Source organism: Castanea sativa, chromosome 5, assembly GCF_040712315.1.
Source record: "Castanea sativa cultivar Marrone di Chiusa Pesio chromosome 5, ASM4071231v1".
NCBI classification, from domain to species: Eukaryota; Viridiplantae; Streptophyta; class Magnoliopsida; order Fagales; family Fagaceae; genus Castanea; species Castanea sativa.
In genome coordinates this window covers 80,888,501-80,903,474 of record NC_134017.1, presented here as the reverse complement: position 1 = coordinate 80,903,474, position 14,974 = coordinate 80,888,501, and the positions used below count along the sequence as shown (strand labels likewise).

Sequence of the window (14,974 nt, the reverse complement as noted above, 5' to 3'; positions counted from 1 at the left end):
CAAATTTGATTCCCGTTATGATTAGGTATTAATTAGGAGTTATTTTAGAATATATTTTTTTGCTTGTCAAGTTTTACGGAGCCCTTTGATAGGCCCCAAAGTCTGTATACGTTTTTTAAGAATTATTCAATCAATAAAATTCAAACTTTTGTCTTTCTATTTTCTAGTGGATTCTAGATCCTTTTTCCTTGTGGATTCAAAGGACCTTCATGGATTCAAGGAACCCTCGTGGATTTGAGGTTATTTTTAGAAGCAAACGTATTTTGTTTTTTGTTTTCTAGAGATAGACATGTTCTACTTCTTGACGCTTCCACATCCCGCATCACTTTGTCATGAGAGAATGTGAGAGAAAACAATAAGAAATTTATAGAAATAAGATGAAAGGAAAAAGAGTAAAAATTAAAAAAAAAAATAGTAATAAACACTAAATTATTCAAGTCATGGTATGTAATAAAATAACATTATATTCCTATATACTATGTTTATAATGTAATAGGATAACAACAATGAAATCAAAGAGAAGAAAAAAGTTAACTTAAAAATACAAAACTTAATTATATCAACCCAAAGTAAAGTTACAAATAATACAAAAATTGATCAACCTAAAGTGAAGATGCAATAAAAATAAAAATAAAAATCTATAGAAAAAATGAAATAAAAAAATTGAGAGAGAGAAAGAGAGAAATAAAAAATTTGTGTGGGGGAAAACTATGCATAGAATGGGAGAGAGAATTGTAGATATATAGTAAGATGATGAGAATAAGAAACACCAAAAATAAAGGAAGATAAAGAGATAGAGGAAAATTAAGTGATATTAAGATAGATAATAGTGAGGAAAAAAAAAGGTAAAAGGAAAAGGAAAAGTTGGAGAAAGTGTAACAATAATTAAGTTAGGAAATTAATAAGAATAAAAAGAATTAAAAATAAGAGAGAGGGGATTGGAAATAGGTGGACGATGTGGCCGCTAATGTGACTCAACAAAAGAGTAATCTATATATATATATATATATTAATAGGCAAAATTGAGAGAAAATTCAATTAGATTTTAAATTGAAATTCAATTAGAGTCTAATTTTACGCAACGTATCTTATCTAATTTTAAATTTTTGTGCCAAATGAGTTAATTTAGTATAGAAAACAATGAGTCTAATATATATAAATCATAAAAAAACATAATTATATATCTAGCTAACTCTATATATAAAATTAGAGGAAGAAAGAGTTTGGATGATTTTATATTTATAAGTATTTTTCTTTAATAACTAAAATCAATTCAAATTTATAAGTTATTTATGTAATATACCATGACTATGTACGGTCAATTTAGGAGATACTATTTGACCAATTTATTATTTTATTTTGTGTCATAATTAGTAGAATTTCACAAGCAATAATTGTAAATTTATATTGTATATGTAGTATCCAATAGTGATTTTCAAAATTATATACGTTATAGAAATGTAATGAGAAATTTGACATAACCAATATCATGAAAATTGAAAGGAAAAACTATTTTAGCAACTCCAAATCTCCTGGTCGAATTATGTCCTATATGTTTAATAACCCAAACTAATGTCAATAATAGGTAATGGACCCACGTAAAAGTGAAAATAGGTATAGCTTACTCTATACCTTAACAAATTGGGGAAATTTTTGTATCTCTTACATTGCTCTTTTGCTATTACATGATTTATGCCATAAGATACCATAGTGATTAATTAATATAATACCATGGCATGGTTTTGATTTTGAAACCTAAATGAGTGTAGTATGGTTGGCTTAGCTTATTTTCATCGTAAAAGAAAATGAATATCTTTTTACTTATAAAAAAAGAAAATGAACATATTTTTAAAGTTCAAATTTTTTCCAAGGTTCAAGGGTACTTTTGCCAACTTATTTAACAATATAAACCGATGAAAAAATAATTCACAAAAAAAAAAAAAAAAACCATTATCACCAAACTGCTTATAGTTTTATTTGACAAATAATTTCTATGTACTCGATATAATTTTCTGCTAAAAGAAAACAGATATTGACATATTTGTACATGTATGTGGAGGACATTGGAAGTTGGAAGGTTTCTATAAATCGGCCTAAGACCATCTTGATAGCTAAAATCAATTCATGGGCTTGAAGTGAATACAATTTGAGGTGTTACAACATGTGATTGTGCAGTTTACTTGCTTTGAGTTATAATAGCTTTCCCAATTGCGCTAAAATGGATATAGTGTGGTGCAATACAAAACAACATCATTTCCATTTCCATAGATTCCATTTTACAGTTAAAATTTTAGTTTTTTTCCTAGATGTAACATTATATATTATTTCACTTTAAAATTTTAAGTGACATAGTATTGGATACTCTTTCATATTTATATATAATATTTAATTTGAAGCATAAAATGAATTCATTTGTAATGTAGAATAATTAGTACATGGACATAACATATCTAACCTAAGGTAAGGGAGGTAGGGACAGAGAGAGACAGACATATTGTGTGTAATCCTAACTAGTTCTAAAAAAATAGCCACTCTTTACACAAAGAAACAGAAGTCATGCTCCAACTCCTATACATTGAAAACCAACTTCTTTTCGAAAATAAAAAATAAAAAGGCAAACAAAAAAAACAAGTTGATATTTCATTGTGTGTCCATCTCCTGTTCTTCAACATTGGGAAGCCAAAAATATATGATCCGATCCCTGCAATATATTTGTACGTTTTCATTTGTGTTTTACATACCTATAAAATTATCCCCATCATTAGTAACACTTGATATATATTCACTATCACCATCTCCCTCTTTTACCTCTTCAATCATTCGAACAACCTCCTTAATATCTAACCTTCTCTCCACATCCTCCTCACAACAACTCAATCCAATCTTCAAAAGCTTTAAAATTTCACTTTTGCTGTTCGTTGCTCCCCCCATGTCTAAATCAAACACATCACTCACCCGCTTTTCCTTAATCATTGTGTTAACCCAACTCGCTAAATCCGCATTTTTATCATGAGCATGTGTGAGATAGTTCTCTGGGAACTTGCCTGTTAAAATCTCCAATATTAGTATTCCAAAACTCCATATGTCAGTCTTCTTTGTTATGCGGCCATGTTGTGCAAACTCGGGTGACTTGTAGGCCATCATGATCTGTTGAACAAGTTCAAGGTTGATCACTGGGGATAGAGCATAATCAGCTAGTATGGCATCCATGGACTCATCTAGAAGCACATTTGAAGATTTTAGGTGTCCATGGGGTATAATTAGGCTAGGGATGGCATCATAGAGGTAAGCCAATCCCCGAGCTACACCTTTGATTATTCTCAAACGGGTTGGCCAATCAAGTGCTGGCTTGTCTTCATAATGATTGCCTAAACAAACAAAAGAATCCATGCGATTGATGTCACATTTACAACAATAAAAAGAAAAAAAAATTGTAAGGTTTATGTAATAAAAATTGTAGTAATAAACATCATGTAAAGCAGGGAGAGATTTGATTTCAGAAAAGAAAAAAAAATGTAATAAGTAATTTAATATTACAAAAAAAAAGTGACTGCCAAATAATCACAATTGAGTAATTCGATTTTGATAAGAGAAGAAACCTACCATGAAGGACACTAGCTAAGCTACCATTCACAACAAAGTCAGAAATCAACAGCTTCTCTTCTTTCCTATAATAATAGGCCACAAGAGGCAGCAAGTTGGGATGGCTCAAACTTCCCAGCCTTGTCATATGCTCATCAAACTCTTCTCTTCCCACAAGGTTCATATGCTTGTACCTCTTTACAACCACGACTTGATCATTCATTATCATCGCCTTATATGAAGACCCAAATGTTGCACTCCCTAAAATCTCTGCTGAGGCTCTAAGCAGGTCTTCCAAATCAAACTTCTCTCTGTCATCCCTAACAAATGTCAACTTCCCATGTTCAGACTTCACCTTATGTTGTCCAGTGTTCTCTAGTACTGTAGGTTCCACTGGTTCTGGTCCTTCTGAATAGGAAATATCAAACCTGTTTTCGTCGTGCAAGGTTGAGGTTCGTTCTAATGGTTTCGATTTCTTTTTAAAGTAGAATATGAAGAAAACTGCAATAATGACTGCTGCTACAAGAACTATCATTACCACAATAGCAGTGATTTTAAAACCTGACAACTTCTTCCCACCTTTCTTGCATGATTCTAGAGGTGATCCACATAGATTAGCATTGCCTGCATTTTTCTCAAAAAAAAAAAATGAATCAGATTCCATAATGTTGCTAAGAAAAATTAGAGTAAATTATTCCAAACAAAAAAATAAAGGTGATGTTTCACATATAAGCAAGTATAACAAGCATGGACATTCTTTGATGGGAGCTTTTAAGGCTCACACTCCACAATGGTAGTCACCTATTGGTGTGCATTTACTTATCTAAATGCTTGAAGGGCATTACAACCATAGGCAATAAGTCATCTACTATGGTCATGAATTGATTCCAAATAGAAAATTAACCAACATGAAATTAAAGTTAATGAACCCCAAGGGGACAATTTAGTGCTTCTAGATCTTGTGTAATGCATGAGATCCTAGAGGAATTTCTTCATGTAGTTATTTGGTATATATGAGATGGGAAAACTACACATACCAAGGATTAATTATATCCTCTAAGAGTCCTAAACAGCCACATTAGCACCCAAAAATAAAAGTTAATGTATATAACTCTAAAATATAAATTACCTGAAAAAGAATTGGGATCCATATTGCTTAAGCTAGCAGGAATTTGACCTTCCAAATTATTGTTAGACACATTAAACTTCCTCAAACTCTTCTGTAGAAAATCAGGTATTTGGCCTTCAAATTTGTTTCCATCAAGTGACAACACCAAAATTTTAGGCAAGGCAGCAAGGGATGAGGGAATTTTACCCGTAAACTCATTATTCGCCAATAAAACTTTCTTCAAAGATTTCATACCAACAAAGGCATCATCCGGAATCTCTCCATTGAAATGATTAAACGATAAGTACACCGATCTTAATGCAGTAAGTTTGTTGAAACTAGGCATTGAACCAGCAAAGGTGTTGTTCATGAAGCTTACCGTCCTCAAATATTGCAAAGAAACAAGTGTATCAATATCTATGTTACCCATTAGTCCCATGTTTTCAAGCTGCAAACCCCGAACAGATCCCTTGTGACATTTAACACCAATCCAGTTTCCTCTATTCTCATTACAAGGGTTTACATTAGGATCCCAATTGTTAATAGCTTTTGTATTTGCTAACGACTCTTTGAATTTTAAAAGGATCTCCATGTCTGATGCCCCGAAGGATGTCATTACCATGCAAGATTGCATGACGATAAAGATGAAGAACAAGAATGTTGATCTTGTCGGTGCGCGCATAAGCCTAGCCAAGCGCGCACCCATCAACATTGTTGTAGCCTGAAGATGGTGCAAATGAATTGAAGGCAAGTTTTTGATTGCATGAGACCTTCTTTTCTTTCCCTGTTTCTTGTTTCTTGTTTTTTTGGTTTTTTTGGTTATTTTTTTGGTTTAATTTTTTTTTTTCCTACTGTTTCTTTCTTACTTGTGGTAGGTGTGTAATTCCAAAAACAACAAATGGTGGTAAGGAAAATGCACGGATTAGGACAATAAACTAAAGGTAGGTGAAATTTTGGCAAGGTTTTTGGTTAATTTTGCATGCCAGCCTAGGATGTTAATTTTGTGTTTAGAGGTTGTGATTGGGTGCGGGAGAGATCTAAGGACGGCCTTTGAATTTTGATATCGTTACAAAACTGTTTGAGTGCTCTTCTCCTTTTTTCCTTTTTTTAGTTTCTCTAATAATAGGTAACTATGTAAAAATAGGTTTTCTTTATACGATAAATACGATAGAATCTAAACCTATGGTGTCCAAGTAATAAGGATTGCTAGCTCTTTTCATCAAGTTAAAATATCACTTGGTTTTGTTGTATATGTGGGATTTGAGTCCCAGATGACGACTGATCACATTCCTTTGCATCTAATTAACTATGTAGAAATAGGTTTTCTGTTTTTTAAAAATACAATAAAATTTAAATTTATGGTGTCCATGTAATGATGGTTGCTAGCTCTTATCATCAAGTTAAAATATCAATTGGTTTTTGTATACACTGGATTTATCAATTTTCAGTTGAGCTAACTGAAATCCAAAATTAAAAATTTTGGCATTGATCACAATGTATGTGTGTGTCTATATATATATATATATATATATATATATATATATATTTAATTACACCATATATAACTCCACAAAGTTAAACCTCTTTTTTCTTCTCAAAAAAAGTTACATCTCTTTTAGAGATAGGTACATATAATATAATATATTATGTTTAAATGATTCTTTTACTTTTACATTTACGCCATTTATACTATGCGTGCGTTTAGACTAATGTTGTTTTACCAATTTTATCATAAAGAACTGATTGGATGATGCCAAAAGTACTGTAATTCAATACTAGTAGAATATTCTCATTTATTTTGAGTACTAGGATTTGAATTCCTACTCCTACGTTGTTATAACTATCGAATTAGTTTTTTTTTTTTAATTTTAAGGACGTTAATTTTATAAAGCAGATATTGGTCGAATACAAAGGCATTACTATAGATGAATATCTAGTGGAATGGACAATTCAACAACTTTACAAATCATGATTTTTTTTTTACCCTTTTTACTTTTTGATGTATTATACCATTCAAATTACGAATTCACTCAGAAGAATTATATGTTCCGTTGTTCACATTATTCATAATAGTTAATATATCAATCAAAAACAATACAATAATTAATTTTTTGATTTTTTTTTTCTTGTTGGGTTATAGATTGACCCTAGTTAATTAATTCAATTACCTTAATTGATTAATTAAGTCAAATTACATGCAATATCATGGAGGCACAAACAAGTCACAAAATAATCTAGAGTGCAACGAAAAGTAAATTTGACACAATGATTTGTTGACTAATGAAAAAAACCTCTCACAAGACAAAAACTACACCGAATGATTTTCAAGTCATCGCTCCTATGAATTACTAATCAAAATCAAGAGTTTACAAGTACAAAGAATTTTACCCCAACCCTGACTTATCACAAAGTACCTACCTACAATGGAATCCTTACGCCAATCCCCAATTAATTTCGTAGAGACTTCTTTTCTACACGGATCTCAATACGTAACTAACTCTCAGCAACTGGAAGCTTGTTGTTGGATGCAAATTAAGTTCTTCAATACACTTGAAGAGAATGAAGCACTTGTTCACAAAGCCTTAAGGTGCATAAAAACGAAGTAGCTTCACAAAAAGTGTATAGATTCTCTATGAGTCTATGTGTATGATGACGGTTATAAAATAATCTTTTTATATCATCTAGAAGTTTAGTGAACGAAACTCTAGAAGTCCAAGTCATCATGGCCGAAAAGCAGATCTAGAATTTCAAGATCAAGTAGTATCGAGCTTGTATCAAGGTTCATTAAATATTGATAGAAGCTTTTATCAAGCTTGTGTCAAGGTTCACTATTTTCAGTTTTTTACATTTGTTTCTTTGTGCAGTTTTCATGTCTTCAATAATACAATTTTTCTTGTTTGTAAAACAAACTTCATGATATTATAATCCACTTAAAAGTAAAACTACCCAAATACAAGTAAAATACATTTTGTCAAAGAATATGCCAACTAATAAAAAATATAACCCTAACACTATTACATGTAATATTATTAAAACTGATTAAATCTCCAAAAATTAATGACATTATATACCATACAGATATGTACTACTCATAAGCCGCATGAAGAACTGTCTACAAATTGTTTTAGAATAAGCTTATAGAAAATCTGAACAAATTGCTTGGATTATCACCTAAAACATTTATTAAAAAAAAAAGGTCAAAACTTAATTAATTACTTGTTAGGTGTTAATGACTATGATCACTAATTAATTAATTAAGCCCATCAGAAATAGTTAGGAAAGGAAGGGTTGAAAGAAGGTCGGTCAAAGTAAATTGTGTTTGGAGTTGAAAAGTTGAATGCCTACTACCAAATGCAACTATCAGCAAGAGCTATATATAATATATAGAACATGAAAAAAAAAAATTAAAACACGTAACATATGTAGTAATAGTAGCAGCAAGTCCACAAAAACATAAAAATGTCAATTTAATACGCAAGCAGAAAGAATTTTGATGATAATAAAACTCTCACATGTCCTTCTCATGGCACACCAAAATATAACAAACTATGAGAGATGAACTGTACAAACTAACAAAGTCATATAGGTAGTCAGATTGTTCAAACATGCTTTCATTTAGGCTAATAGCTGTACTATGAGTCCAATAATGGTGGGGTGCAGCCAAGTTTTTTTTTAAAACAAAAATTATTTAGTAGAGTATTGATATTCCAACTTATTAGGCAGATTATTCTACTCTTGTTATCAATGAGACGCTATAAACCTCCTAATAAACAGATAGTTTGGTGAATTAAACATGAAATTTCTAGATTTATTTCACATCACAGTCTCTCAGACTAAAGAGTCTACCACCCGGATATCTCGTAGACAGCCTTCACCCCCATATTGCCAATACGAGTCATATGACACACAAAATTAGAAAATCCCATAAAGTCTAGACCTTGTTCCTGTTTCAGGTCTGAAGAAAATAGTACTAATGCAATTAAAATAAAAAAATTTAAAAAAAAAATGTGTTCCATGGTCGTACGTCCTAAAAAATTATATGTTCCGTTGTTCACATTATTCTTGATGGTTATATCAATCAAAAACAATATAATAATTAATTTTTTTGATTTTTAGGTTATAAATTGACCTCGGTTAATTAATTCAATTACCCTAGTTGATTAATTAAGTCAAATTACATGCAATATCATGGAGGCACAAACAAATCATCAAATAATCTAGAGTGTAGCGAAAAGTATATTTGACACAGTGATTTGTTGATTAATGAGAAAAACCTCTCATAAGGCAAAAACCACATCGAGTGATTTTCAAGTCACTACTTCTAAGAATTACTAATCAAAATTAAGAGTTTACAAGTACAAGGAATCTTACCCCAACCTTGACTTATCATAAAGTACCTACCTACAATGGAATCTTTACGCCAATCCCCAATTGATTTTATAGGGACTTCTTCCCAGCAACTGGAAGTTTGTTGTTGGATGCAAATTAAGTTCTTTCAATACACTTGAAGAGAAGGAAGCACTTGTTCACAAAACCCTAAGGCACATAAAAACGAAGTAGGTTCACAATAAGTGTATAGATTCTCTATATGAGTCCTGTGTGTGATGACGGTTATAAAATAATCTTTTTATATCATCTAGAAGTTTATTGAACAAAACTCTAGGGGTCTATTCAGTTGGATGTGTGGAAATGTGGGAGGATAGAAAATTGTAGGAGGATGAAAAATATTTAGTTTTCCCTCTTGTGTGTCCAGTTGGAGGGGTGGAAAAGTGGGAGGGTGGAAAATGTAATTTATATAAATTGATTATTATACCCTTGTTATATAATATGTAAAAAATAGATTTATTTGTACTCATTACATAATATAAAATGTTCAGGTAATGTTGAAAAAAAAAAGGTTCAATAACTTTTAAAAAAAAAACGTTCATTAATGTTGAAGAAGGAAATAAAAAAAAAAAGAATGTTCAGTAATGTTGAAGAAAAAAAAAAGATTAGAAGCATCAGGTGGGATGGGGGCTTTTTAGTAAAAGCCCCCATCCCAACGTTTTCTCCCATCAGTTTTCCTCCCAATTTGGGAGGAAAATATTTGTGGACCTGGGAGGAAAATTTTCCTTCCAGTTTTCCATCCTTCTTTTGTTTTTTCTTCAAACGAACAGTGAAAAATGTCTATTTTCCTCCCTTTGTTTTCCATCCTCCCTATTTTCACTCCAAACGGACGGGGCCTAGAAGTCCAAGTCATCATGGCCAAAAAACAGATCTGGAATTTCAAGATCGAGTAGTATCGAGCTTGTATCAAGATTCATTAAATATCAATAGAAGCTTTTATCACACTTGTGTTGAGGTTCACTATTTTCAGTTTTTTACATTTGTTTCTTTGTATAGTTTTCATGTCTTCAATAATATATATCATTTTTCTTGTTTGTAAAACAAACTTCGTGATATTACATAATCCACTTAATAGTAAAACTATCCAAATACAAGTAAAGTACACTTTGTCAAAGAATATGTCAACTGATGAAAAATATGACCCTAACACTATTACATGTAATATTATTAAAACTGATTAAATCTCCAAAAATTAATTACATTATATACCATACAGAATATGTACCACACATAAGCCGCATGAAGAACTGTCTACAAATTGTTTTAGAATAAGATTATAAAAAATCTGAACAAATTGCGGGGATTATCACCTAAAATATTTATTAAAAAAAAAGTCAAAAACTTAATTAATTACTTGTTAGGTATTAATGACTATGATCACTGATTAATTAAGCCCATCAGAAGTAGTTAGGAAAGGAAGGGTTGAAAGAAGGTCAAAGTAAATTGTGTTTGGAGTAGAAAAGTTGAATGGCTACTAGTACCAAATGCAACTATCAACAACAGCTATATATAATATATAGAACATGAAAAAAAAATTAAAACACGTAACATATGTAGTAATAGTAGCAGTAAGTCCACAAAAACATACAAAATGTCAATTTAGTACGCAAGCAGTAAGAATTTTGATGATATTAAAACTCTCACATGTCCTCGTGGCACACCAAAATATAACAAACTATGAGAGATGAACTGTACAAACTAACAAAGTCATACGGGTGGTCAGATTGTTCAAACATGCTTTCAAGTAGGCTAATAGCTGTACTATGAGTCCAATAAAGCTGGGGCGCAGCCAAGTTTTTTTTTTTTTTTTTTTAACAAAAAATATTTAGTAGAGAATATGGATATTCCATGAGACACGCTATAAACCTCCTGATAACAAATAGTTTGGTGAATTAAACATAAAACTTCTAAATTTATGTCACATCACAGTCTCTCAGACTAATGAGTCTACCACTCAGATATTCTCCGTAAACAGCCTTCACCCTCATATTGCCTATATGAGTCATATGACGCAAAATTAGAAGATCCCATAAAGTCTAGACCTTGTTCCTGTTTCAGGTCTGAAGAAAATAGTACTAATGCAATTAAAATAAAAATGTGTTCCATGGTTGTACGTCCTAAAGGTTCCACTTCCAAGTTCCATGTCTAGTCATGAATAATTTGTGTGTGTGACACGAAGTATTCAATGTGAAAATGAGTTGTACTACAAAATTCCAACTTTCCCTCTATTTTCTTTCCGGGTTTCAAATTTCAAACCAAATAGAAGAAATTACGTGCAAACATGCTTTTCCATGGCTCCCCCTTTGACCTGAAGTGAATATCTCAGCAAGAAATTGAAAAGTAGCATAACACAGTACCTAGGAAAATATCTATATCTCCCCCTACATCTCTCCCCTCTAAGTATCTCTCTCTCTCTCTCTCATATATAGTGGCACACACAAAATATAGCAAGAAAAGTGTTAAAATGGCTAGGATAGATATGTTGGTTAAGCTATTCATGGGGTTTGTGTATGTAAATGTAATTCTTGGCTACGTTGAGTGCTCTTACTCTGGTGTGACAAAGTATCATGATGCAATACGTCGTATGGCTTTGGTTAAGGCTGCACATATCATCCGCAATGGAGATGGAGCCTCTCAACCTCAGAGCTATTCAACACCACTGGTAATTAATTCCCATGATTTTCTTCTTCTTTTTTAGTTTGGTATCATAGGATTAGATTAAGAAACCGATATATTTATTTGGTATAAGTTAGATTTTATTATAAGTTGTTCATATTCATTATATTCAATGTTAAGAAATTTTATCAGTTGAATTAATTAGAATCCAACCATAATATTTTTTTCTATTTTCTTTTTTAACATATGAATATTGTAGATGTATATTACGACCACGATTTCATGTAGCATTCAAATTAAAGTTGTGAATATAACACTACTTTCTCTTAATTTGCTTGTGAATTTTGGCAAAACATTGATATGATACTAATATGATGGTTGTGATTTGCGAACTTATTGTGATGTAGGTAGTATCAAGATCACGTGTTCTTCATGTGACCGATTATGGTGCTGATCCTACAGGAAGATTGGATAGCACTGAGGCACTTGAGCAAGCTATTTCTGATGCCTTTGGATCTCCAGTTGATGCCCACTTGATGGAAGGTATTGCTGATCTTGGAGGCACTGAGATTCATCTTGATGGAGGGACATACAAGATTAGCCGTCAATTACGTTTACCAAAAACAAGTGGCGGTAACTTCATGGTACACAATCTATAACACTTAATTTTATTTTTCTGAGTTAATTTGGTTATCTAAATCAAGGTTCATATTACAGTACACACTTTTTCTTTTTCTTTTTTATAAATCAATTGTATTTTGTTCATTTAATTTTCTAATTATGTTTCACTTGGGATATGTTATGGTATGACAGATTCATGGAGGGTCACTTCATGCATCCAACAATTTCCCGACAGATCGCCATTTGATCGAGTTGTGGCCATCCTCGGCTTCTTTATCGTATGAGTACATTACACTCAAGGACCTTATGATAAATTCCAATTTTAGAGGGGGTGGTATTTCCATAATTAACTCACTAAGAACCATCATAGACAATTGTTACATTTCACATTTCACTACAAATGGTATACTAATCCAAGATGGGCATGAGACCTACATTAGAAATTCTTTCATTGGTCAACACATTAACATCGGCGGTGACCACCGCGAGAAGGACTTTTCCGGCATCGGAATTAACATCATGGGCAATGACAATGCTGTCACAGATGTGGTCATTTTCTCAGCATCAATAGGAGTTATGGTATCAGGGCAGGCCAATGTGCTCACTGGGGTACATTGTTATAACAAGGCCACTGCATTGGGTGGGACTGGAATTTATGTTAAGGCACCCGGTTTGACCCAAACCCGAATTATGAATTGTTACTTTGATTTCACTGGTATTGTGGTTGAGGATCCGGTCCAGCTCCACATAACCGGGTCATTCTTCCTTGGGAATGCCTTTGTTTTGATCAAGTCCTTGGCAGGAGTTGTGTGTGGTGTGAACATTGTTGATAACATGTTCTCCGGTGATTATACAGGGGTTGAAATTGTTCAATTAGAGCAATCAAATGTGCCATTCACAAATATTGATCAAGTAATTGTTGATCGAAATAATGTCCGGGGCATGGTTCTCAAATCAACGGTAGCGAGAGGGTTAGTATGGAGTAATGGGACGACATGGACCGTCGATTTTTCAAGGGTCCTATTGTTCCCAAACCTAATAAAAAATGTGCAATACACATTGCATGCAGGTGCTACATTTCCTAATCATATGTTACGGAATATATCGAAGAATTGTGTAACGGTAGAGTCGAACGTGCCTGTATCGGCAACATTGCATGTGTCAGTGGACCAAAGCATGGTTGGGTACGTATGATATGCGACATTGGTCTAATTGATCATGTTTTCTTTTTGTTTTTTTAATTTGTTCTTGTTTTTTTTTTCTAGATAGTTGACACAAATGTATGTAAATGATGGACATTAAAGCATACACAACAATAATATTATGTGTAAATTTCCCTATGTCTGCCTAAATTGGCGGGTTAAACACTGTGGTTTAATTGTGACAGTCAAATACTCAAATTATGACTTGGAAATTACAAGATTTGACCATTTTGGGGCTCCGTCTTTCTTGGGTTTTCAATCTCAAGACTCAAGTTGTCAATCCGCTACTCAAACTTTAGCCTCACTAGAAAATAATCCAGCTGCCTTTCTAGGACGAAGGGTTGATTATTTGTTTGACTATGACGAGAATTGCCTGACCTCTACAAAATAATGATAGAAAATTTTCCTTTTCAAAAATTAGAGCGTCTGGAAGATTAATTTGGTCAGATTTGTTGAATTAAACTACGCGCTCTTCAACAATTAACGTCAGGGAAAAAGTTAAAACAAAAAACAGAAATTAGAAACTCTAAGATATCGTTTCTCCCCCAAATAAAAAAAACAAAAACAAAAAATCTCTAAGATATCATCATATCTGAATAAGTTTTTGGTCAATAATTGAAAGTTAACGGCCCATTTTGAACTCCAATTTTAGCTAATTAATTGAAAGAAAAATCTAGAACCATTCATTATTATTGACTTACCAAACACAACAATTTTCACAATAATTGAGTTGGCAAATTATTATTGGTTTTTATTTAAGCTCGTCATTGTAACCACTTTTTTTTATTTACAACTAATGACTAGTCGCCTCAACAATTGCGAAATTTTTTATAACTCAAGAATTATTGAGATATATCATATATCAATGTCTTTTTTTACTTAAGAAATTTTTTGACTAGAATAAGAGATGTTTAGAGAAAAAATTAAGTGTGCGGAAGAAAATGTATTAATTTTTTCCCCTTTTAACTCTCTCTAGTTTCTTTGGTTATGACTTATGAGAATAATGAAAAAGTCTATAGCTTCTATTTCTCTCTTCTTCTTCTTCTTCTTTTTTAATTTATATTATGGTCTCTACGTAACTTTAGAATTTATGTTTTAAAAATAAAATTTTACTCTTTTTTTTGGGGGGGGTAAACTGGATGTATTAAACACAAAGCTAGAAAACAACAACACTGCTATTACAGCGCCTAGAATACAAAGTTCCTAAGGCATCAAGCTTGATTTGTTCCAAAATACAAACAGGGGGTAAATCAAAAGAAACTAAATCAAAGAGCATCCCAACACCCATTCTTGCCAAAGCGTCTGCACAATGATTAGCCTCCCTAAAGCAGTGTTGAATCTTGTGATGGGAAACCCTGCTGAGAAGGTGCTTACAATCATCAACCAGAGGGGATAAATTTTACTTAAAACCATAAGTATAGCTAGCCATGTTAGCATGGATGGCTAGAAGGGAAGGTGT

At 32.2% G+C, this 14,974-nt stretch overlaps 2 protein-coding genes across 2 annotated transcripts; one reads left to right on the top strand and one right to left on the bottom strand.

Annotated features, from left to right (window-relative positions):
- Positions 1-2,733: 2,733 nt before the first annotated feature.
- LOC142633714 (pollen receptor-like kinase 4) lies at positions 2,734-5,402 on the bottom strand. Its single transcript, XM_075807955.1, has 3 exons — positions 4,712-5,402; positions 3,604-4,206; positions 2,734-3,368 (listed from the first exon to the last, which is right to left on the bottom strand). Exons 1-3 carry the CDS (start codon positions 5,400-5,402, stop codon positions 2,734-2,736), a joined length of 1,929 nt encoding a protein of 642 aa, XP_075664070.1.
- A 6,098-nt stretch (positions 5,403-11,500) lies between these two features.
- On the top strand, positions 11,501-13,742 carry LOC142636603 (polygalacturonase QRT3-like). The gene is made up of 3 exons (XM_075810874.1): positions 11,501-11,738; positions 12,100-12,336; positions 12,506-13,742. Exons 1-3 carry the CDS (start codon positions 11,541-11,543, stop codon positions 13,505-13,507), a joined length of 1,437 nt encoding a protein of 478 aa, XP_075666989.1. The 5' UTR covers positions 11,501-11,540; the 3' UTR covers positions 13,508-13,742.
- The last annotated feature ends 1,232 nt before the right edge of the window (positions 13,743-14,974 follow it).

Excerpts from the sequence above, each read along its gene's own strand:
- LOC142633714 (XM_075807955.1), bottom strand. The coding sequence starts at position 5,402 with ATGTTGATGGGTGCGCGCTTGGCTAGGCTTATGCGCGCACCGACAAGA. Across the intron at positions 4,207-4,711 it reads GGATCCCAATTCTTTTTCAG|GCAATGCTAATCTATGTGGA; the intron begins GTAATTTATATT and ends AGAAAAATGCAG. Across the intron at positions 3,369-3,603 it reads CTTAGCTAGTGTCCTTCATG|GCAATCATTATGAAGACAAG; the intron begins GTAGGTTTCTTC and ends TTGTTTGTTTAG.
- LOC142636603 (XM_075810874.1), top strand. The coding sequence starts at position 11,541 with ATGGCTAGGATAGATATGTTGGTTAAGCTATTCATGGGGTTTGTGTAT. Across the intron at positions 11,739-12,099 it reads AGAGCTATTCAACACCACTG|GTAGTATCAAGATCACGTGT; the intron begins GTAATTAATTCC and ends ATTGTGATGTAG. Across the intron at positions 12,337-12,505 it reads CAAGTGGCGGTAACTTCATG|ATTCATGGAGGGTCACTTCA; the intron begins GTACACAATCTA and ends ATGGTATGACAG.